This window comes from Pseudorasbora parva, chromosome 12 (assembly GCF_024679245.1).
Source record: "Pseudorasbora parva isolate DD20220531a chromosome 12, ASM2467924v1, whole genome shotgun sequence".
NCBI lineage: Eukaryota > Metazoa > Chordata > Actinopteri > Cypriniformes > Gobionidae > Pseudorasbora > Pseudorasbora parva.
In genome coordinates this window covers 14995334-15020690 of record NC_090183.1, presented here as the reverse complement: position 1 = coordinate 15020690, position 25357 = coordinate 14995334, and the positions used below count along the sequence as shown (strand labels likewise).

The window sequence follows — 25357 nt, the reverse complement described above, 5'->3', positions numbered from 1 at the left end:
ACTTGCAATAACAGGGCCCCGAGTTTTGCCACGGCAAGCACCACTCACAATTTCTTCAGGAATTGTACTTTCTAGTTATTATTATTATTATTCTTCCGACCACGTATTTCGGCGCGCTTCTCCTCACACAAATTTTGTCAAACCCCAACCACTAAATAGCCAAAGTCGGCGGCCTATACGGGAATGGTGTGCTATATCTCTACTAAGGGATCGGGGGTACGGGGTGCGCCCCAGGGGTGCAAACGTAGCCCAAAAGTGCCATAGACGATTGATGGGGCGAAACTTTGACACCTCGTAGCTCCGAGCGAGGATCTCAAACACACACATATATTACACGAAAATTGAAGGGGCTCATAGGATCTCTCAGCACACACATCTCAAAGGGGTGTAAGTTGTACCCCTGGGGTGCTAGAGCTCCCCAAAAATCGAAAAATTGTCCCATAGACTTAACATGGGGAGGGTTGACCCATGAAACGCATGCAACGCATGCGTTTCTCCTACTATGGTAAATCCCATAGGGATTTTGTATTGAGCATAGCTCTGTTTCACAGACTCACAGAGACAAGGGGGTGGGCCCAATCTACTCAGACAACCAATCACTATCTCAGGATCATGATGATGTTATTAAGCCACGCCCTAGCAACCGTTTAGAGCTCCCTAACAACCGATCCCATTGACTTCCATTGAAAAAGATCAAAGTTATGTCTCTGGATAGGAGTGTCATAGAAACATGGGGGTGGGTTTGATTGACTCAGGGCATCAACGGCCAATCACAAATCACCTTCAACACCTCCTAGCCACTCCCTAGCAACCATTATCAAGCACCCTAACAACCCAAATCCACAGTGTATATCTCCACATCTGAACATCATAGAGACACGGGGGTTGGTATATATCATTCATACTGGCAAGGGGATTTTGGGGAATCATTATGGGATGGTGCCAAGCCACTCCATAGCAACCAAACACAGTACCCTAGCAACCGTTCAGATCTCTGCATCTGAAAATCGTACAGACACGGGGGTTGGTTTATATCATTCAGACTGGCAAGGGGATTTTGGGATATCATTATGGGATGCTGCCAAGCCACTCCATAGCAACCAAACAGAGTACCCTAGCAACTGTTCAGATCTCTGCATTAGAAAATCATACAGACATGGGGGTTGGTTTATATAATTAATACTGGCAAGGTGATTTTGGGGTATCATTATGGGATGTTGCCACTCCATAGCAACCACCCAGAATACCCTAGCAACCACATAGCAACGTCATAGCAACCACCCAGAACACCATAGCAACTGCCTAGCAACCAACCAGAACACCCTAGCAACCACCTAGCAACACCCTAGCAACGCCCTAGCAACCACCCAGAACACCCTAGCAACCACCTAGCAACGCCCTAGCAACCACCCAGAACACCATAGCAACCGCCTAGCAACCACCTAGCAACGCCCTAGCAACCTCCCAGAACACCCTAGCAACCGCCTAGCAACGCCCTAGCAACCACCCAGAACACCCTAGCAACCGCCTAGCAACCACCAAAAACACCCTAGCAACCACCTAGCAACATGCTAATTGTGTTAGCATCATGCTAATCATGTTAGCATCATGCTAGCAACATGCTTATCATGTTAGCATCATGCTAGCAACATGCTAATCATGTTGCTAGCATCATGTTAATCATATTAGCATCATGCTAACAACATGCTAATCATGTTAGCATCATGCTAGCAACATGCTAATCATGTTAGCATCATGCTAGCAACATGCTAATCATGTTAGCATCATGCTAGCAACATGCTAATCATGTTAGCATCATGCTAGCAAAATGCTAATCATGTTGCTAGCATCATGCTAATCATGTTAGCATAATGCTAACATCATGCTAATCATGTTAGCATTATGCTAGCAACATGCTAATCATGTTAGCATCATGCTAACATCATGATAATCATGTTAGCATAATGCTAACATCATGCTAATCATGTTAGAATCATGCTAGCAACATGCTAATGATGTTAGCATCATGCTAATAACTTGCTAATCATGCTGCTAACAACATGCTAATCATGTTAGCATCATGCTAGCAACTTGCTAATCATGCTAACATCATGTTGCTTGGCTTTTTTCTATCACAAATGCCACAGGGCCCGGAGTTTTGCCACGGCAAGCACCACTCACAATTTCTTCAGGAATTGTACTTTCTAGTTATTATTCTTCCACCGCACACGTATTTTGGCGCGCTTCTCCTCACACAAATTTTGTCAAACCCCAACCACTAAATAGCCAAAGTCGGCGGCCTATACGGGAATGGTGTGCTATATCTCTGCTAAGGGATCGGGGGTACGGGGTCCGCCCCAGGGGTGCAGAAGTAGCCCAAAAGTGCCATAGACGATTGATGGGGCGAAACTTTGACCCCTCGTAGCTCCGAGCGAGGATCTCAAACACACACATATATTACACGAAAATTGAAGGGGCTAATAGGATCTCTCAAAACACACATCTCAAAGGGGTGTAAGTTGTACCCCTGGGGTGCTAGAGGTCCCCAAAAATCGAAAAATTGCCCCATAGACTTAACATGGGGAGGGTTGCCCCATGAAACGCATGCAACGCATGCGTTTCTCCTACTATGGTAAATCCCATAGGGATTTTGTATTGAGCATAGCTCTGTTTCACAGACTCACAGAGACAAGGGGGTGGGCCCAAACTACTCAGACAACCAATCACTATCTCAGGATCATGATGATGTTATTAAGCCACGCCCTAGCAACCGTTTAGAGCTCCCTAACAACCGATCCCATTGACTTCCATTGAAAAAGATCAAAGTTATATCTCTGGATAGGAGTGTCATAGAAACATGGGGGTGGGTTTGATTGACTCAGGGCATCAACGGCCAATCACAAATCACCTTCAACACTTACTAGCCACTCCCTAGCAACCATTATCAAGCACCCTAACAACCCAAATCCACACTGTGTATCTTCACATCTGAACATCATAGAGACACGGGGGTTGGTATATATCATTCATACTGGCAAGGGGATTTTGGGGAATCATTATGGGATGGTGCCAAGCCACTCCATAGCAACCAAACACAGTACCCTAGCAACTGGTCAGATCTCTGCATCAGAAAATCATACAGACACGGGGGTTGGTTTATATCATTCAGACTGGCAAGGGGATTTTGGGATATCATTATGGGATGCTGCCAAGCCACTCCATAGCAACCAAACAGAGTACCTTAGCAACTGTTCAGATCTCTGCATTAGAAAATCATACAGACATGGGGGTTGGTTTATATAATTAGTACTGGCAAGGTCATTTTGGGGTATCATTATGGGATGTTGCCACTCCATAGCAACCACCCAGAATACCCTAGCAACCACATAGCAACGTCATAGCAACCACCCAGAACACCATAGCAACTGCCTAGCAACCACCCAGAACACCCTAGCAACCGCCTAGCAACACCCTAGCAACGCCCTAGCAACCACCCAGAACACCCTAGCAACCACCTAGCAACGCCCTAGCAACCGCCCAGAACACCATAGCAACTGCCTAGCAACCACCTAGCAACGCCCTAGCAACCTCCCAGAACACCCTAGCAACCGCCTAGCAACGCCCTAGCAACCACCCAGAACACCCTAGCAACCGCCTAGCAACGCCCTAGCAACCATCCAGAACACCATAGCAACCACCTAGCAACATGCTAATCATGCTAGCAACATGCTAATCATGTTAGCATCATGCTAGCATAATGCTAATCATGTTAGCATTATGCTAGCAACATGCTAATCATGTTGCATTATGCTAATCATGTTGCTAGCATGATGCTAATCATGTTAGCATCATGCTAACATGATGCTAATCATGTTAGCATTATGCTAGCAACATGCTAATCATGTTAGCATCATGCTAACATCATGCTAATCATGTTAGCATCATGCTAACAACTTGCTAATCATGTTAGCATTATGCTAGCAACATGCTAATCATGTTAGCATCATGCTAGCAACATGCTAATCATGTTGCTAGCTCTATGCTAATCATGTTAGCATCATGCTAACAACATGCTAATCATGTTAGCATCATGCTAGCAACATGCTAATCATGTTAGCATCATGCTAGCAACATGCTAATCATGTTAGCATCGTACAAACCACATGCTAATCATGTTAGCATTATGCTAATATTTTGCTTATTCTATGCTAACAACATGCTATTCATGTTAGCATCATGCTAACATCATGTTGCTTGGCTTTTTTCCATCACAAATGCCACAGGGCCCCGAGTTTTGCCACGGCAAGCACCACTCACAATTTCTTCAGGAATTGTACTTTCTAGTTATTCTTATTCTTCTGGTCACGTATTTCGGCGCGCTTCTCCTCACACAAATTTTGTCAAACCCCAACCACTAAATAGCCAAAGTCGGCGACCTATACGGGAATGGTGTGCTATATCTCTGCTAAGGGATCGGGGGTACAGGGTCCGCCCCAGGGGTGCAAACGTACCCCAAAACTGTCATTGACAATTGATGGGGCGAAACTTTGACCCCTCGTAGCTCCGAGCGAGGATCTCAAACACACACATATATTACACGAAATTTGAAGGGGCTGATAGGATCTCTCAGCACACACATCTCAAAGGGGTGTAAGTTGTACCCCTGGGGTGCTAGAGCTCCCCAAAAATCGAAAAATTGCCCCATAGACTTAACATGGGGAGGGTTGCCCCGTGAAACGCATGCAACGCATGCGTTTCTCCTACTATGGTAAATCCCATAGGGATTTTGTATTGAGCATAGCTCTGCTTCACAGACTCACAGAGACAAGGGGGTGGGCCCAATCTACTCAGACAACCAATCACTATCTCAGGATCATGATGATGTTATTAAGCCACGCCCTAGCAACCGTTTACAGCTCCCTAACAACCGATCCCATTGACTTCCATTGAAAAAGATCAAAGTTATATCTCTGGATAGGAGTGTCATAGAAACATGGGGGTGGGTTTGATTGACTCAAGGCATCAACGGCCAATCACAAATCACCTTCAACACCTCCTAGCCACTCCCTAGCAACCATTATCAAGCACCCTAACAACCCAAATCCACAGTGTATATCTTCACATCTGAACATCATAGAGACACGGGGGTTGGTTTATATCATTCATACTGGCAAGGGGATTTTGGGGAATCATTATGGGATGGTGCCAGGCCACTCCATAGCAACCAAACAGAGTACCCTACCAACTGTTTAGCAAGACCTATATCTCTGCATTAGTACATCATAGAGACACGGGGGTTGGTATATATCATTCATACTGGCAAGGGGATTTGGGGGAATCATTATGGGATGGTGCCAAGCCACTCCATAGCAACCAAACAGAGTACCCTAGCAACTGTTTAGATCTCTGCATTAGAAAATCATAGAGACATGGGGGTTGGTTTATATCAATCATACTGGCAAGGTGATTTTGCAGTCTCTTGCAATAACCGGGCCCCGAGTTTTGCCACGGCAAGCACCACTCACAATTTCTTCAGGAATTGTACTTTCTAGTTAGTGGTGCTTGCGGTAGCAAGGCATCACTATTGTTCTCCACCATACTTATTATTATTATTATTATTCTTCTGGCCACTTATTTTGACGCGCTTCTCCTCACACAAATTTTGTCAAACCCCAACCACTAAATAGCCAAAGTCGGCGGCCTATACGGGAATCGTGTGCTATGACTTTTATAAGGGATCGGGGGTACAGTGTGCGCCCCAGGGGTGCAAACGTAGCCCAAAAGTGCCATAGACGATTGATGGGGCGAAACTTTGACCTCTCGTAGCTCCGAGCGAGGATCTCAAACACACACATATATTACACGAAATTTGAAGGGGCTGATAGGATCTCTCAGCACACACATCTCAAAGGGGTGTAAGTTGTACCCCTGGGGTGCTAGAGCTCCCCAAAAATCGCAAAAAAGCCCCATTGACTTAACATGGGGAGGCTCGGCCCATGAAACGCATGCAACGCATGCGTTTCTCATTCAATGGTAAATCCCATAGGGATTTTGTATTGAGCATAGCTCTGCTTCACAGACTCACAGAGACAAGGGGGTGGGCCCAATCTACTCAGACAACCAATCACTATCTCAGGATCATGATGATGTTATTAAGCCACGCCCTAGCAACCGTTTAGAGCTCCCTAACAACCGATCCCATTGACTTCCATTGAAAAAGATCAAAGTTATATCTCTGGATAGGAGTGTCATAGAAACATGGGGGTGGGTTTGATTGACTCAGGGCATCAACGGCCAATCACAAATCACCTTCAACACCTCCTAGCCACTCCCTAGCAACCATTATCGAGCACCCTAACAACACAAATCCACTGTGTATATCTCCACATCTGAACATCATAGAGACACGGGGGTTGGTTTATATCATTCATACTGGCAAGGGGATTTTGGGGAATCATTATGGGATGGTGCCAAGCTACTCCATAGCAACCAAACAGAGTACCTTAGCAACCATTCAGATCTCTGCATCAGAAAATCATAGAGACACAGGGGTTGGTTTATATCATTCATACTGGCAAGGGGATTTTGGGGAATCATTATGGGATGGTGCCAAGCCACTCCATAGCAACCAAACAGAGTACCCTAGCAACTGTTTAGATCTCTGCATTAGAAAATCATAGAGACATGGGGGTTGGTTTATATAATTAGTACTGGCAAGGTCATTTTGGGGTATCATTATGGGATGTTGCCACTCCATAGCAACCACCCAGAATACCCTAGCAACCACATAGCAACGTCATAGCAACCACCCAGAACACCATAGCAACCGCCTAGCAACCACCTAGCAACGCCCTAGCAACCTCCCAGAACACCCTAGCAACCGCCTAGCAACACCCTAGCAACCACATAGCAACCACCCAGAACACCCTAGCAACCACCTAGCAACGCCCTATCAACACCCTAGCAACGCCCTAGCAACCACCCAGAACACCCTAGCAACCACCTAGCAACGCCCTAGCAACCACCTAGCAACGCCCTAACAACCACCCAGAACACCCTAGCAACCGCCTAGCAACCACCTAGCAACCACCCAGAACACCCTAGCAACCACCTAGCAACACCCTAGCAACTTCCTAGCAACCTCCCAGAACACCCTAGCAACCACCTAGCAACCACCCAGAACACCTTAGCAACCACCTAGCAACACCCTAGCAACGCCCTAGCAACCACCCAGGATACCCTAGCAACCACCCAGCAACCCCCTAGTAAACAGCTAGAAAACCCTAGCAACTGCCTAGCAATGCCCTAGCAACCACCCAGCAACCCCCTAGCAACCACCCAGAATACCATAGCAACTGCGCTGCGATGCCCTATCAACCAATCACAATACCTTAACAACCACCCAACAATGAACTAGCAACCATCTACAAGACCTTAGCAATCGCCTATCAACTCCCTAGTAACAACCTTGAACACCTTAGCAACTGCCTTGCAACCACCCAGAACATTTAGCAACTGCATAGAAAATATACAGAAAATCTTAGCAACCACATAGCAACACCTTAATAACAACCTAAAACCTCTTAACAGTTGAGCAACACCCTTACATCCACCCAGTTTACTATAGCAACCACTTATCAAAACCCTAGTAATCATTTACATTACCCTAGTGACGGTGCAACAACTTTTAAAAAAATGTTCTGCTGTTTACTTAATACATTTAGGCCTTCATTATTTATAGATTTTTTTAGAATGTGCATTCTTTACATATATCACACGTTATAATCTTATATACACCCCCCGTTGTATTATTTATATTATATTAATGAAAGAGGATGACGATTTCCTGCTTAACGTAAGTATAGCAGGGTGGACTTATATAAAGGTAATGGGAGTTATAATTTTTGGAAAAAAACATTACTGTAATACTACTACTACTACTACTACTACTACTACTGCTACTGCTACTACTAATACTACTACTACTACTACTACTAATAATAATAATAATCATAATCATAATCATAATAATAAAATGTTCCACTTCTGAATTTACACATTTTTATAAGAGGAAGCAAATACAGGGAGCTGGATTATGGCTGATAGAGGTGTCAAATTACCATCACTCTCTCAGTAAGTTTAATACAGACCTATCACTTTAAAAAAAAAAAAAAAAGCCAGTATAAAATAATATATTTGGAGTATGGTGATCGAAATTTACATTATTATTATGATTTATATAACATAATTATTATATTGTATGTCTTATTGTTCTCATCATCTTTAAAAAAGGCCCAAATTGAAGAAAAAGTCATTTTATTGGTTGTCCAATCAAAGCTCGCTGCTGATTGGCTGGCGGCACCAACGAGCGGCAGCTCTCACTGAAGCTCGTTCCACTCTCATCTCCTGAGGTAAGCGAAATGGCTGTTCTCATACATGCTGCGTTATAAACCCTTGTAATGTCACATATAGCTTTTTATTTTAATATAATGTTAGTACTATTAATCCTATTATAATATGAGGTATATATTTTATCGTTTTTGTTGACATTGAAGGTACCGTTTTGTCTGTAGATGGTAATGTGTATAACTTCAAGTAATTTCTATGGCTAGCCACTCATCTATTTTTGTGTGTAAAACATAAAATCATGTTGTGTGTGTGTGTTTGATGAATATAAATCCTTTAACGTTAGCCTACATTCATGCGTGAGCTAGAACTGTAAGTTATGTTAACATTAGGCTGAACGGTTTTCACTTTGGCATTTATATTAAGCTGCAGCTTCCACGATGGTAGTTTGTGTAATATATTAGCCGTTTGTTGTATTTTACATGCATATATTACAACGAGAAGTGTCGATTGCTGCATTTATGTCCGTTTTTGTCGATAAAAGCAAGTTGATTGACAGTGCATTGGTGAGTTTAGTAACGCTTTGTCCAATCGAATGCGGCTAAGTTAGTCACCGGTGGATAAATCCGATGAGGCCTCTGTTACACATTCGCTGACAAGAGTTCTATAATTTTAAACAACAATGTGCAAATATGATGTATTTAATTCACTGTGCAGTGTACATGACTTTATTGAATTCGACAGGAGTTTTTGCGAGAGCTTATTACTTGACAGAGTCGAACTTTTGATTTTCGCGCCGTGCGATCACGTGGTAAATGCAGTAGAAGTCCGCGCTGTCGATTTGAATGGGGTGCGCTCAATCCGCTCCCTAGTGCACTAGTCAGGGCACTGACTTGGGACATAAGTCAATGGCCTGACTCACTCATCAGTGCCCGCACTACTGAACTGGGAAGCTGATTGAGATGCGCCCTGTGTTTGAGTAGAGACAGCCGCTTCGCTGTATGCGCAGCCATTTTGTTTTGTTTTTAATAGTAATGCATAACCTATGTGCATTGATATGAACGCATTGATGTGGCGACATTCTCAGCGCCATTTTACTTTGGGGAGTGGTGATGGAGAGATGACATTAATTTTCTTGTGCTATTCTTAAGTAGAGCTTATCAATACAATACAAAATCACTAGATTTTAGTTCAGTAATAGTTAGGAGATATTTTTATTGTAATACATAATATTTGTCCAATGATTATTGTCAATTCATGACATTTTAATGTTTTTATGATTTATATTCCAATTATATAAAATGTATTTAGACATTTTAAATATTTTTACAAATGGAATTAGCAACAACACAGAGACTTTAAAGCATAAATGTAAAAAAAAGTGTCCAGTTTTATCAATCTTTGCCATTCAATTTAAAGTCACAGGGGTTGTAAGTGTGGTGTTCACTTTTATGACTTTTCTTCCTCTGTTTCAGAATATTGTTTGACAAACCTTCCTGACCTTTGAGGTAAGACTTTAATTAGTGAAATGGCCACACATACAAAAAGGTTTGACTTGATAAGGAAATAATTATAGTTAAAAAAAAAATATTAGGGTCACAGAAACTATTAAAATTAAAATTGTTTTGATTATACCACAAATAATTAAGACCACATCACCCATCCGTTCTCCAAACCACTTGTTCAATATAGAGATGCTGGAGCTTATCCCAGTATCTCTTGTGGTAAATCTGATAGGTGACCAGTTCATCTCATCTCTAGGCTGCATATTTGACATACAGCTTCTAAATTAGATTCTATATAGATAAAATATATAATTATTATTTAACATGCAAACAAGTTATGCATAGTTGACTTGAGTTAAGTTGTCATTATGTTGTCATTGTTCTTTTTCAGACTGACTGATCAGAGCACGACCATCATCTTCTGCTGCACGCCTTGGTCAGTGTTAATATGGTTTACAGTAATATTTTTTTAAAAGTATTTCATCACACCACCATAATTGTAGTTCCTGTGACCTAATATGTCCGTTTCTATTTGTGTTTCATTTTTAGGTTCCTTGTGTCTTGCTGTTTTCCACGGGGAGCAGTTCATTTGTTCTTTCTACTCTTTTTACTTAAAGAAAAAAAAACACATTAAAGCTGTTATTGTAGTTTTTTTCTATAATCATCTTTCTTTTAAATAGAGCATTTTATTTTTTATTTTAATAGACAGTTCTTTTTTTCTTTTTTCTTTTAAATTACATTTATAAATCTAACTAGTTATTTTTCTGGTTATTCTTTGTTATACTCTCATACAGTTCATTTTACTATACTTTCATTGTTGCTTTCTTTATAAAAAAAACAAAAAAACAAAAAAAACACACAAATACACAGTATAAATCTAGCATTACACTTTTATTGCTGTTTAACTGTTTTTTCTACCTGAGAGTACTGCAGGTTTTCTCTTTTCAGGTTCAACAGCTGTTACATCGGGAGAACTTTAAAAGTAAGCCCCTATTAAAGTGAGATTGTCCTGTTAAAAGGAATTTGACTAATAAAGAAGGGTATTTCAATATGCATTACTTGAGGATTACAAATAAATCGATGGTTACTTTTGATGATATGATACTCTGGTTTTTATAATTACCTCACTCAAATGAGTTAATCAGATAGTTTTGTCAAGAACAATTTTTTTTTGTCTAATTTCTTTTTATTTCTTGATATTTTAAAGGATGCCGCGCAAAGGAAAGAGATCTCGGGCTCAACAAATGCGTTGGCAAAAGGAGGACCTGAAGGATCAACCCTCCACGACTAACAAGGTACTGTTGATGTTGTCAAATTACACACTCGTTCATTCTCTCACACACTCACACACTATTGCTATCACTCTCTCTCACTATCACTCTCACACACCATCACTCTGACACTCACTTACTCTCTCACTCATTTATTCATTCTCACACGCTCATTCTTACACTCAGATACATTCAATCAGTCACTCACACACTTATTCATTCTCTCTCTCTCTCTCTCTCTCTCTCTCTCTCTCTCTCTCACGCACACACACTTATTCTTACACACACACACTTATTCTTACACACACACACACACACTTATTCTTACACACACACACACACACACACACTTATTCTTACACACACACACACACACACACTTATTCTTACACACACACACACACACACACACTTATTCTTACACACACACACACTTATTCTTACACACACACACACACACTTATTCTTACACACACACACACACACACACACACTTATTCTTACACACACACACACACACTTATTCTTACACACACACACACACACATACACTTATTCTTACACACACACACACTTATTCTTACACACACACACACACACACACACACACACACACACACACACTTATTCTTACACACACACACACACACACACACACATACACTTATTCTTACACACACACACACACACACACACACACACACACACACACACACACTTATTCTCTCTCACTCACACACACACACACACTTATTCTCTCACATACACAATTATTCATTCTCTCTCTCTCTCTCTCTCTCTCTCTCTCTCTCTCTCTCTCTCTCTCTCTCTCTCTCTCTCTCACACACACACTTATTCGTTCTCTCTTTTATTCTCTCAATTATTTATTTACAGGTTGAACTGCCAAGCACTGCGGCTGCTGTACCTCAGTTTTCGGGTCGAATGTTCGCGGAAGGTAGGGTTTTGTCTGTGCAGGCGTCTCATTGCCAGAACGATGTTAGATATGATGTTTTCTCCAGGAATCATCAGTGCACGTGCGTCGCGTTGACATTCCTGGCTAATCAAAATGAAGGGATTTCGTTTCAAATGCCGGACCTCGATAGAGTTTTAGAGGACGGGGACGCGTTGTACGTCGGCGTTAAAATGCAGCTTATGGCTGAAAGACGCTTTAATAACGATCATCTCACTATGGAGGAAGTACCAATAAGCGTGTCGTCGTTTAACCGAGCACATCAGGTACTGAAGTCTGAAGTGATGATGGGATATCTACGAGCCAGAGGGACCCCTGACATGGAAGGGTGGTGGATTCCTCTCACTGAAAGACTGCAGTGCCTCACTACAGATGTTAGCCATGCACTTCTGATCGTTTCTCCAGAGTGCATCGCGGTGTTCAGAGACCGATGTGGAAGGTATGGATTCTTTGATTCGCACTCACGAACTGCAGAAGGCTTGCCCCATCCAACCGGTCATGGAACTGCAGTCATGTTGACTTTTACCCACCTGGGTGATATGATTGACAGACTCCTCAAGGTCTTCCAGGATCGTGGAGATAAAGCAAACTATGAATTCATGCCGGTGTCGTTCGAAACCGAGCAGCAGTCTGGGCGACTACCTTCACCATCGGTTTCTGAACAGGCATCGAAAGTGACGTTAGCTCCACCAGAACCACAGACAAATATTGGAGCCACAGTTAGTCTCGTTGACTCGGTAGCAAAAAAACAAGCTTTGGTAGATAAAAGAAATAAGCACCGGCGAAGAAAAGAAGTCCGCAGAACTTTAAAAAATTCAAAACAAGCTAGAGAACATAAGGACACGACACCATCTTATTCAATCAAAAAACATAAAAAAAGGGACTATGAGAGACAGCGGTACGTCACTTCTTTACAATATCAAACAAATAAAAAAGCATCGACTAGGATAAAGTATAATCAGGATGCTCGCATCCGAAGCAAAAAGAAAAATTACATGGTTAGGCGGTATAGGACGGATACTCTTTTCCAGACTAAAATGAAAGCGTACGTGGTTAAACGATACAGCACAGATACTCAATTCCAAAATAAAATGAAAGCGTACGTGGTTAAACGATACAGCACTGATAGTCAATTCCAAAATAAAATGAAAGCGTACGTGGTTAGACGGTACAATACGGATACTCTGTACCAGAGTAAAATGAAAGCATACATGGTTAGCCGATATAGGACGGATACTCTGTTCCAGAGTAAAATGAAAGCGTACATGGCTAAGCGATATGCGGGTGACCCGGAATTTAGAGCACATCACATCCTGCGATGTACGCTGCGCAAGACGGAAAAATGCGTCGGTGATGTCTCATATCGGATCCTGCATCGGTTGCAATGCGCACTCAGGATTAAAAGGAAATACAGACCGTACATCTGCTTTAGCCAAGAAACACCACAGCCTTTGGTTGGCCAAGCGATCGAGAGTGCCATTAATGCGTTCCGATGCAAGATTCGACATGGGCCAACACATGTCTGCACGGTCTGTCACAGAGGCCTGTTTCCAGATCAGGTCAAGGCCTGTAACAGATCGAATTACGTAAAAAACGTTCAAGTTGCCGCGTCTTGCTTGACCGGGAAGTATGTCCACGCCTGTGATCGTGCCTGCTCAAGTCCATGCGTCGTTCCGCTAGAGAGAACAGAGGAGTGGATTTGCCACACGTGTGACAGCCATCTTAAAAGAGGCCACATGTCTTCGATCGCAGCAGCTAACCGACTGGAATTGCCACCCATCCCGGCGGAACTGCTCGAATTGAATGTCCTCGAACGCCAACTCGTTGCAAAAATTTTACCGTTTGCGAAAATAATTGCTTTACCCAAGGGAAGGCAGCGAGCGGTGCATGGCTCTGTTGTTTGTGTGCCCTCTGAAGTGGAGAAGACGGTTAACTCTCTCCCAAGACCTAGCAGTGAGTCCCAGCTGCTGCAGGTCAAGCTTAAGAGACACATAAATTTCAAAGGTTATCAGCACTTTCTTACCGTTGACATGCGTAACGTGCTTTCAGCTTTAGCGACGCTGAAAGCGATACATTCCGAGTACCGGGACATCTCCATAAGAGAAACGGCGACGTTCGACTTAGACAACGAAAACGACGACGATAGGGAGGAAGAACAACAACCGGTCGATGTTGCAGAGCGGGACGACCAAAACGTTAGTGTAGAGGAAAAGGACGAACTCCGACCGGGTCTCACGTTAGACACGTGTATGCAGCCGCCTGACATCGCGCAAGAGATCATGTCGTACGGCGAGGGGGTTTTTAGCATCGCGCCTGCGCAAGGACAAAAGCCTGTCGGGTTTTTCAAGATCCCTAAGCTGGAAGCCATGGCGTTCCCCGTTCAATTTCCGACCGGACAGAACACAATTGACGAGGCGAGACAAGTATCCATAAGTCCGAGTATGTATTTCAACGTCCGATTGTTCGGCGTGGATACTCGTTTCGCCAAAGATCAGAGCTACCTTTTCTTCGCGCAGTTTGTGACGGAAACGCAACTGGCTAGAAACAGCATGTCTATCCAGTTGCGAAAAGGTAAACCGGTAACTAGAGATGGCAGACGAATTTCAAACAAGCTGCTTCAAGATAATCGCGAAATCGAGCGCTTAGTCCACAACAGAGACGCCACGCGTTTTATGCAACCGTTGAGAGGCTCTCCAGCTTACTGGGAGAAAACTTTGAGAGATCTGCAGGCTATGATTAGACAGTTAGGGAAGCCGACGTTTTTTTGCACGTTCAGCGCAGCCGAAATGCGATGGCCTGAAATCATAACCGCGATCAAGGCCCAGCAAGGTGAACAAATCGACTTTTCCGAGCTCGACTGGAACACGAAATGCGACGTGCTCCGTAGCAACCCCGTCACGGTAATGCGCATGTTTGAGAAACGCGTCGACGCGCTCATGACTCATCTGCTGTTGTCGCCCGCCGAACCCATCGGTAAAGTCGAGGACTACTTTTACAGGGTTGAGTTTCAAGCTAGAGGAAGCCCACATATCCATCTCCTTGCTTGGATAAAGGATGCGCCGGAGTTTGAGAGCGAACAGGATAAGGAAGTGTGCGACTTTATCGACCGCTACATATCCTGCCGGTTGCCCGATTCCGACTCTGATCCTGAGCTTCATCGCATCGTCACCGAAGTTCAGCTTCACAGCCGGAATCACTCCAAATCTTGCAAGAAGGGAAATGTATTATGTAGATTTGGCTTCCCTAAGCTACCGGTGACTAGCACCACGATAACTCGTCCGCGACCGCCACGTCCCGAAGAAGAGGACGACGACGACGCGTCGGGAAGCTGCATGTTTGCGCCCCAAAACGGTAACGCTCGTCCCCAACCGCTGAACCCCGTCGACGAACAGAAGCGCAAAGACGACCGAAAAAGGGCGAAGCGACGCGCGGCCGAACTAAAAGCGATGAGCGACGCCAAAGACAAACTCAAGCCGGTGTGGGATTTGTTGAACGATCCCCAAGCCTCCTTCAACAGCCTGTCAGAGCTGCTGGCCCAGTGTAAAATGAGCGCGGACGATTACGCTAATTCCGTCGAGGCACTGTCCAATAACAACGTGATTTTGCTGAAGCGTGAGCCAAAGGAGGCTTGGGTGAACGGATACAATCCCGATTTGTTGAGGGCATGGAACGCCAACATGGACATTCAGTACGTTATTGATGCTTTTAGCTGCATCATGTACATGTTGTCGTACATTTCCAAGCCGGAGCACGAAATGGGCGAAATGCTTAAGAACGTCGTCAAGCACGTGCGCGAAAGTAACGTGAACGAGGAGGACGAAATGAAGCACATAATGCAGGCGTACTCCAAACATAGGCAGGTAAGCGCGCAGGAGTCCGTGGCGCGAACATGCAGCTTACCGTTAAAGAAGTGTTCGCGAAGCGTCGTGTTCGTACCGACCGACGACGACGCGCTTAAGATGAGTCTCCCGATTAGCGCGCTACTAAATAAAGATCCCGATTCAGAGGACGTCTGGATGTCGGGGATCATCGATAAATACAGAGCAAGGCCTCGAACCCGAGAGTTCGAGATCATGTGTCTGGCCGATTTCGTTTCCGAATGCCGCATCGTTTACGGTCAACAAACGAAAGGGAAAAATGTTCACCGGCTGCTAAACGGTATGGGCTATTTCCAAAAAAGAAGCGTCGGTAAGCCTGCGGTTATTAGGTACGCGCGATTCTCAAAAGAAAAACAACCCGAAAAATTCTACGGTAGATTAGTCAAACTTTACATGCCCCATCGTTCCAACGAACAGTTAAAACCTCATCGATTTCCAACGTATGAGCAGTTTTACACTAGCGCATCCGTGGAGCTACCCACACACCCGGGTCTCCTGATGCCTGTTCGTGCAATCGTGCAAGCACGCCAAGAGAAATTCGAGAAAAACAGCGAAGAAGTCGACAAGGCGTTCGATCAGCTGCAACAGCAGGGACCGTCCGAGAACGCGTGGACTGCTTTTGCACCTGAAGTCGAAGTCGACCGCTTGGAGTGCGTTGCGGAACGAGAAGACGTCAATCCGGAGGGGGAGAGTGCTGTACAAGACGATGTTCCAGAATACCGCATTCTGGAACACGGAGACGGAGTTGTACCGCAAGTAGAGGAACCCCAGATGAGTGCCGAATTCGTTAGGGCGTTGTTTCGAAGTCTCAACGAGACGCAGGCAGCCATATTTTACACTGTCTGCCAGTGGTGTCAGCAGCGCGTGTGGGGTCAAAATCCAGAACCGTTTTACTACTTCGTATCGGGTGGTGCGGGTTGTGGCAAATCGCACGTCATCAAGTGCATCTACACGGAAGCGTCGAAAATTTTGAGACAACTGCCTCAAATCCGAGAGGAAGGGGATCTCTCCGTGCCCACGGTAATCTTGAGCGCGTTTACTGGAACGGCAGCGTACAATATTTCGGGCAAAACGCTGCATTCCTTTCTAAAACTCCCGCGGAACCTGAAACCGCCGTATCAGGGACTCGGGAATGCTCTAGATGAGCTGCGAGCTGTATTGCGCGACGTCCAAATTCTAATCATTGATGAAATCTCCATGATTTCAAAGGATCTTTTTGCCTACGTAAACTGGAGATTTCAGCAAATCAAAGGCAGCAAGAAACCTTTCGGTGGGGTCTCTGTTCTCGCGGTGGGTGACTTTTACCAACTGCCACCTCTGGGTAAAGCCAAACCACTGTGCGTCTTCGAAGAGGATGTTTTGGACTTCTGGAAAGACCATTTCCAGATGATTACCCTCACAGAGATCATGCGTCAGAAAGAGGACCTTGCTTTTGCCCAGCTTTTGAACCGGCTGCGTGTTAAGCCCAAGTCCGGCGACCTCCAAGAAGCCGATAGAGCGTTGCTACTTCAGGCCGTGAAGAACCCCGAAGACTGCCCGTGTGATGCACTGCACATATTTGCCACAAACAAGGAAGTCCACAGACACAACTCCGAAACAATCGACGCTCTTCACACTGACATTGTCATCGTAAACGCCGAAGACTACAGGAAGGACCCGAGGACGGGAGGGATGAAGAGGCAAATGAAGCCCGTCGTTGGGAAAAAAACCGACCTGCTCGACACCGTTAAAATTGCGCTGGGAGCGCGCATAATGGTGACCAGGAACCTGGACGTTGAGGAGGGACTCGTGAACGGATCATTCGGGAAGGTTTCAAATATTGTCCGTAAGACAAAAGATGGAACCGAGACCGTTCAGATGCTTGGACTGACGCTGGACAACCCCAACGCCGGCAAGAATCACCGCAGAAAGGTGCAAGGTGAAGACGACGACCTGGTGTACATCGAGAGGTCCGAGGAAAGCCTGAGGAAAGGAGTGGTTCGTCGCCAGTTCCCCATCAAGTTGGCCTACGCCTGCACGGCTCACAAAGTTCAAGGGATGACCATGCAGAGTGCCGTAGTGTCGCTTAAGAAGATTTTCGAGCCGGGAATGGCCTACGTCGCGCTCAGCAGGACGACCTCGCTCCGTGGACTGCACATCACGGACTTCAACGAGAAAAAGATTTATGCTGATTCTGCGGTCACGGCCTCGTTACGGAATATGACACGAGCGTCGTTTGGCGGAATCATGCCGCTTTTACAGAAGACGAGGGAGACTGAAGTGGATCAACACTTCAAAATCGTCCATCACAACACGGAGGGACTGTCATCCCACATCGAGGATATCCGAAGACACCACGAACTGCTTTTGGCAGATATTCTTTGCATGACGGAAACTCACCTGACCGGATCGTTCATTTCACCCCATCTGCAACTGCAAGGATACAACGCATTTATGCGAAATAGGCAAGTCTCCTACTCGACGCACCAAGAAATTGCAAAGAAAGATGGAGGTGGCGTTGTCATATTTTGTAAAGAGCATATTTCAGCTCAGCCTCGGCAATTTATACAAAATGTGACCGATCTGGAGTTTGTCGTCATCAAAGTGGATAGTCCCGTCCAATTGACGATCGCCGCCGTCTACCGGCCACCGAGCTATAGTCTCAAAGACTTTTTGGACAATGTGAAGAGCCTTTTAGATTATTTGGAGATAGCGGAAAAACATCCCGTCATTGTCTGTGGCGACTTCAACGAGGACCTCTTGGGTACAGGGAAAAAAGCGGTTTTGGAATTGTTCCAGTCAAAGGGATACGCGCAACTGATCACCACAGCAACGACCAAAAAACGCACACTCCTGGATCACATCTACATCTCTCATCCGGATTTGTGCCTTCAGGCTGGTGTGTTACATAGTTATCATAGCTATCATAACCCGGTGTACTGTATTTTGCGTACGTGAGTTTTTGTCGTACATGGCTATTGCGGCGCGCTTAGCTAGAATCAAAATCAACCCATTGGGCCACTGAATCCGCATTAACGACAACAGATGGGGCAACAGCCTTAGTCCTAATGGGTTGTTATCATAGCTATCAAAATGCGGTGTACTGTATTTTGCGTACGTGACTTTGTGTTGTAGATGGCTATTGTTGTGCGTTTAGCTAGTATGCCATACGGAACCAACCCATTGGGCCACTGAATCTGCATTAACGACAACAGCTGGGGCAACAGCCTTAGTCCTAATGGGTTTGGCGGCGCGTATGGTTGTGTTGAGATGAGTCATACGGAACCATAACATGGGGCTAGGACAGCCAATGCTATGGGTTGGCGCGTATGGCTGGGTTGCAGTTTGATTGTGCGTTGTACGGTCGGCTCGAGATTTTGTGACGTTCGTAACCAAAAAAAGCGTATAATGCAAAGTTCGGCTCGTATTAGCGACATATTAGTAGTGCAGCAGCTCCAGGGAGGACACGGCGGCAGCGGCGGATCCAGTGAGGAGTCATGTGCCAGCTCCAGGGACGACACAGACAGTGGCAGTGAGACACGAGGACAGCAAGGTAAAGCAATACATGGTAATAAACTGTTGTAATTTAATGTTTGTTGTGATTTTTGACCTTATAATACAAGTTTTAAGTTGAATTTGTGTTCAGTCTGTACGATTTGTGACAATTTGTATTTGATGCATTTTATAAAGTCCCCTTTTATCCTGTTGTCGATGTGTGCAGGAAGAATTTGGAGACGACAGCAGTGCTGTCTGTGACCGGACATCAGTGCGCAATACCATATGAAGCTAGGTGTTTAAACATCTCGCTTAAGTCACTGTACCACTGCACATCATAACCACATTTGGAGGAAACTGTTAAATCTAATATTGGTTTTGATGTTTTTCAGAAACCGGCCATTTGAAGTCTGAGAAGAAGCTGGACACCAATATATGGACTCATTTCTTTCTGCAAGGTTTTCTGGTGAGTTTACTTTTATTTATCTCTTACATTTTTTTTAGTACTTGTGTTTTTAGTGATCCCAATATTCATTTCTCAATTTCATGCCCAGGGGACGGGACCACATGTGTATGGCGTTGAGGACAACGCTAAAGACTGAACAAGCACAGCTAGAAGCACAGGGGTAAAGTATGTCAGCACTGCGGATGTTCATAATCAGGTTTGGTTCATTTAGTTTTAAGGTAATACAAATGCAAACAAATAATGTGTAATACTAAACTGTTTTTTTTTGTCTCCTTGTGTGCATGTGAGTGTGTATGCGTTTGTTATAGACTGCACGTTTGTGTGTGTGTGTGTGTGAGTGAGTGAGAGAGTGAGTGTTAGATAAAGAATGAATGGAGAGTGAATGTTCCTTTCCAAGGATCGCCACCTTGTCGTTGGTGGAAAGGCTTGTGTGTTCCAGTGATCCCTAACGGCCGTTTCACACTGCAAGCATGAGCTTCACGTCAGCAAAACTACACACACACTCTGTGTGAATGCACTCTTTGCTTGTCATGCACACTGGAAAACATATACACTGCTCATGCGCTGCTCAAGCTTGCAGTGTGAAACGGCTGTAAGAGTAAGCGGCTTGCTTAAGGGTGAGGTTCCAGACTAAGTGCGATCCAAATTGCCATTAATTAAATAAAAGTACATTTTGAACATAATTTCATGGTTTTGTCTTTCTTCATCATTTTATAATCAAATATTGTGTGACTGTTACATGCAAAATTATCCATTCAATTCTCAGTTTCCAACAGGCATACTTGTGCATTACATCAACATCTGACGTTTGTGATAATTTGGTAAATGACCAGCCATAGTAATGAAATTGAGAGTCATGTTTAATGCTTATCATCCTTAGATCAACTATAATACATTCCTGGGATTCCTCATGTAAGTGAAACGGTACATATGTCCATTTTGTAAATGTATGCTCCTGAATGTGATGGTGAGAAAAAAAATGTTCTGGGTTTAAATCTGATGCTGTATAGTATTTCCTCAGTAAAACTAATTTACCAGCCTCAATTAACAATACATTTTGAACTACAGAGATCCAGGTATAGTGACAGATGGTCCTTTAAAATGGCTTTTTATATACTCGTTATATACATGTCTGTGCTTCAAACTAATTTAAAATCACATATCCAATGAGTATTTGTTCAGTGTTCACTGCACAATAAAACATTCATCAGTCTTACTTCATGCTAACAAACTATCATTTGGCAAATGTAAGACACTACACGTTTGATATTGCTATGGCAGTAATGAGCATGCCCATTCTAAATGGTGTTTTAATCCTGAAGTGTGCATAAATGGAGACATATTGATAGATTTAGGCATAAACCCAAACAAACATGAAGCTAATAAATATACAATTACAATATAATATGATTTCCATGCATTTTTGGGTCATTTTACTGCAATAAAGGATGTTTACAGACCAACCAGGTATGTACAGGCATGTAATACTGTAACAAGTAGAATTAGGTACTGTCCCTTTAAGGCGGACCGTGCGTTCACTCCGTAGATGGAGCGCGAGCTGTGAGCATCGCGTGTCTCTGATATGTATTTCTCTTTGCTGTTTATTTCTCTTTTCAGTAACGCAGTTGTCAGTAAAGTGTTGCAAACTGCCCCATGTGAAAAAATTCCTCTCTTTTTTTCCATATTCTGTCCGTCTGAGATGTCGTTACCATGACGCGTTGCTATGGCCCAACATAACACACAAACACTCCCAAGTTGAGCTTAACTGCTCATTCTGACACTGCCTCTATTTTCTTTCTTTTGTTACAATTATTCTACTCATAAAAGTAAAACATAATGTGTTTGTATCTATAATCCTTTAACATAAGTGTGATCATGCTGTCTGCCTAGGGCAACGGTTGTTTTCTTTTAATACCTATTATCGCCTGATCTTTACGTACAATCTAGTGGCGCAGTCAGTTAAGCGGGTGGTTTACGGTGCATCGTTTTGACGTGATTGACACGGCTTCGAATCCGCGTTCGACAGAGTTTGCTCCTTTCCCTTTTGTCATCAAATATCACACTGGAAAGGTATTTGCTTTCAATAAAAAATGATGGCAATTAACACACACAATCATTGTTGGGCTCTTTTGACTCAGACTGGTAAATAGCCTTTAAAAATCACACACAATATCATATAGGGTGTGCTTGACATACATGTTGCAGTCACTTGCAATAACAGGGCCCCGAGTTTTGCCACGGCAAGCACCACTCACAATTTCTTCAGGAATTGTACTTTCTAGTTAGTGGTGCTTGCGGTAGCAAGGCATCACTATTGTTCTCCACCATACTTATTATTATTATTATTATTATTCTTCTGGCCACTTATTTTGACGCGCTTCTCCTCACACAAATTTTGTCAAACCCCAACCACTAAATAGCCAAAGTCGGCGGCCTATACGGGAATCGTGTGCTATGACTTTTATAAGGGATCGGGGGTACAGTGTGCGCCCCAGGGGTGCAAACGTAGCCCAAAAGTGCCATAGACGATTGATGGGGCGAAACTTTGACCTCTCGTAGCTCCGAGCGAGGATCTCAAACACACACATATATTACACGAAATTTGAAGGGGCTGATAGGATCTCTCAGCACACACATCTCAAAGGGGTGTAAGTTGTACCCCTGGGGTGCTAGAGCTCCCCAAAAATCGCAAAAAAGCCCCATTGACTTAACATGGGGAGGCTCGGCCCATGAAACGCATGCAACGCATGCGTTTCTCATTCAATGGTAAATCCCATAGGGATTTTGTATTGAGCATAGCTCTGCTTCACAGACTCACAGAGACAAGGGGGTGGGCCCAATCTACTCAGACAACCAATCACTATCTCAGGATCATGATGATGTTATTAAGCCACGCCCTAGCAACCGTTTAGAGCTCCCTAACAACCGATCCCATTGACTTCCATTGAAAAAGATCAAAGTTATATCTCTGGATAGGAGTGTCATAGAAACATGGGGGTGGGTTTGATTGACTCAGGGCATCAACGGCCAATCACAAATCACCTTCAACACCTCCTAGCCACTCCCTAGCAACCATTATCGAGCACCCTAACAACACAAATCCACTGTGTATATCTCCACATCTGAACATCATAGAGACACGGGGGTTGGTTTATATCATTCATACTGGCAAGGGGATTTTGGGGAATCATTATGGGATGGTGCCAAGCTACTCCATAGCAACCAAACAGAGTACCTTAGCAACCATTCAGATCTCTGCATCAGAAAATCATAGAGACACAGGGGTTGGTTTATATCATTCATACTGGCAAGGGGATTTTGGGGAATCATTATGGGATGGTGCCAAGCCACTCCATAGCAACCAAACAGAGTACCCTAGCAACTGTTTAGATCTCTGCATTAGAAAATCATAGAGACATGGGGGTTGGTTTATATAATTAGTACTGGCAAGGTCATTTTGGGGTATCATTATGGGATGTTGCCACTCCATAGCAACCACCCAGAATACCCTAGCAACCACATAGCAACGTCATAGCAACCACCCAGAACACCATAGCAACCGCCTAGCAACCACCTAGCAACGCCCTAGCAACCTCCCAGAACACCCTAGCAACCGCCTAGCAACACCCTAGCAACCACATAGCAACCACCCAGAACACCCTAGCAACCACCTAGCAACGCCCTATCAACACCCTAGCAACGCCCTAGCAACCACCCAGAACACCCTAGCAACCACCTAGCAACGCCCTAGCAACCACCTAGCAACGCCCTAACAACCACCCAGAACACCCTAGCAACCGCCTAGCAACCACCTAGCAACCACCCAGAACACCCTAGCAACCACCTAGCAACACCCTAGCAACTTCCTAGCAACCTCCCAGAACACCCTAGCAACCACCTAGCAACCACCCAGAACACCTTAGCAACCACCTAGCAACACCCTAGCAACGCCCTAGCAACCACCCAGGATACCCTAGCAACCACCCAGCAACCCCCTAGTAAACAGCTAGAAAACCCTAGCAACTGCCTAGCAATGCCCTAGCAACCACCCAGCAACCCCCTAGCAACCACCCAGAATACCATAGCAACTGCGCTGCGATGCCCTATCAACCAATCACAATACCTTAACAACCACCCAACAATGAACTAGCAACCATCTACAAGACCTTAGCAATCGCCTATCAACTCCCTAGTAACAACCTTGAACACCTTAGCAACTGCCTTGCAACCACCCAGAACATTTAGCAACTGCATAGAAAATATACAGAAAATCTTAGCAACCACATAGCAACACCTTAATAACAACCTAAAACCTCTTAACAGTTGAGCAACACCCTTACATCCACCCAGTTTACTATAGCAACCACTTATCAAAACCCTAGTAATCATTTACATTACCCTAGTGACGGTGCAACAACTTTTAAAAAAATGTTCTGCTGTTTACTTAATACATTTAGGCCTTCATTATTTATAGATTTTTTTAGAATGTGCATTCTTTACATATATCACACGTTATAATCTTATATACACCCCCCGTTGTATTATTTATATTATATTAATGAAAGAGGATGACGATTTCCTGCTTAACGTAAGTATAGCAGGGTGGACTTATATAAAGGTAATGGGAGTTATAATTTTTGGAAAAAAACATTACTGTAATACTACTACTACTACTACTACTACTACTACTGCTACTGCTACTACTAATACTACTACTACTACTACTACTAATAATAATAATAATCATAATCATAATCATAATAATAAAATGTTCCACTTCTGAATTTACACATTTTTATAAGAGGAAGCAAATACAGGGAGCTGGATTATGGCTGATAGAGGTGTCAAATTACCATCACTCTCTCAGTAAGTTTAATACAGACCTATCACTTTAAAAAAAAAAAAAAAAGCCAGTATAAAATAATATATTTGGAGTATGGTGATCGAAATTTACATTATTATTATGATTTATATAACATAATTATTATATTGTATGTCTTATTGTTCTCATCATCTTTAAAAAAGGCCCAAATTGAAGAAAAAGTCATTTTATTGGTTGTCCAATCAAAGCTCGCTGCTGATTGGCTGGCGGCACCAACGAGCGGCAGCTCTCACTGAAGCTCGTTCCACTCTCATCTCCTGAGGTAAGCGAAATGGCTGTTCTCATACATGCTGCGTTATAAACCCTTGTAATGTCACATATAGCTTTTTATTTTAATATAATGTTAGTACTATTAATCCTATTATAATATGAGGTATATATTTTATCGTTTTTGTTGACATTGAAGGTACCGTTTTGTCTGTAGATGGTAATGTGTATAACTTCAAGTAATTTCTATGGCTAGCCACTCATCTATTTTTGTGTGTAAAACATAAAATCATGTTGTGTGTGTGTGTTTGATGAATATAAATCCTTTAACGTTAGCCTACATTCATGCGTGAGCTAG

General features: G+C 43.7%; 1 protein-coding gene across 2 annotated transcripts; it reads left to right on the top strand.

The window, feature by feature from the left end:
• Positions 1 to 17676: 17676 nt before the first annotated feature.
• LOC137093522 (uncharacterized) lies at positions 17677 to 20593 on the top strand. 2 transcript variants are annotated; one of them, XM_067458340.1, is made up of 4 exons: positions 17677 to 19502; positions 19671 to 19739; positions 19837 to 19910; positions 19999 to 20593. In XM_067458340.1, exon 1 carries the CDS (start codon positions 17723 to 17725, stop codon positions 18905 to 18907), a length of 1185 nt encoding a protein of 394 aa, XP_067314441.1. In that variant the 5' UTR covers positions 17677 to 17722; the 3' UTR covers positions 18908 to 19502; positions 19671 to 19739; positions 19837 to 19910; positions 19999 to 20593. The 2 variants fall into 2 exon arrangements, with proteins under 2 accessions (XP_067314441.1, XP_067314440.1); XM_067458339.1 differs by having other exon boundaries at positions 17677 to 19739.
• Positions 20594 to 25357: the final 4764 nt, after the last annotated feature.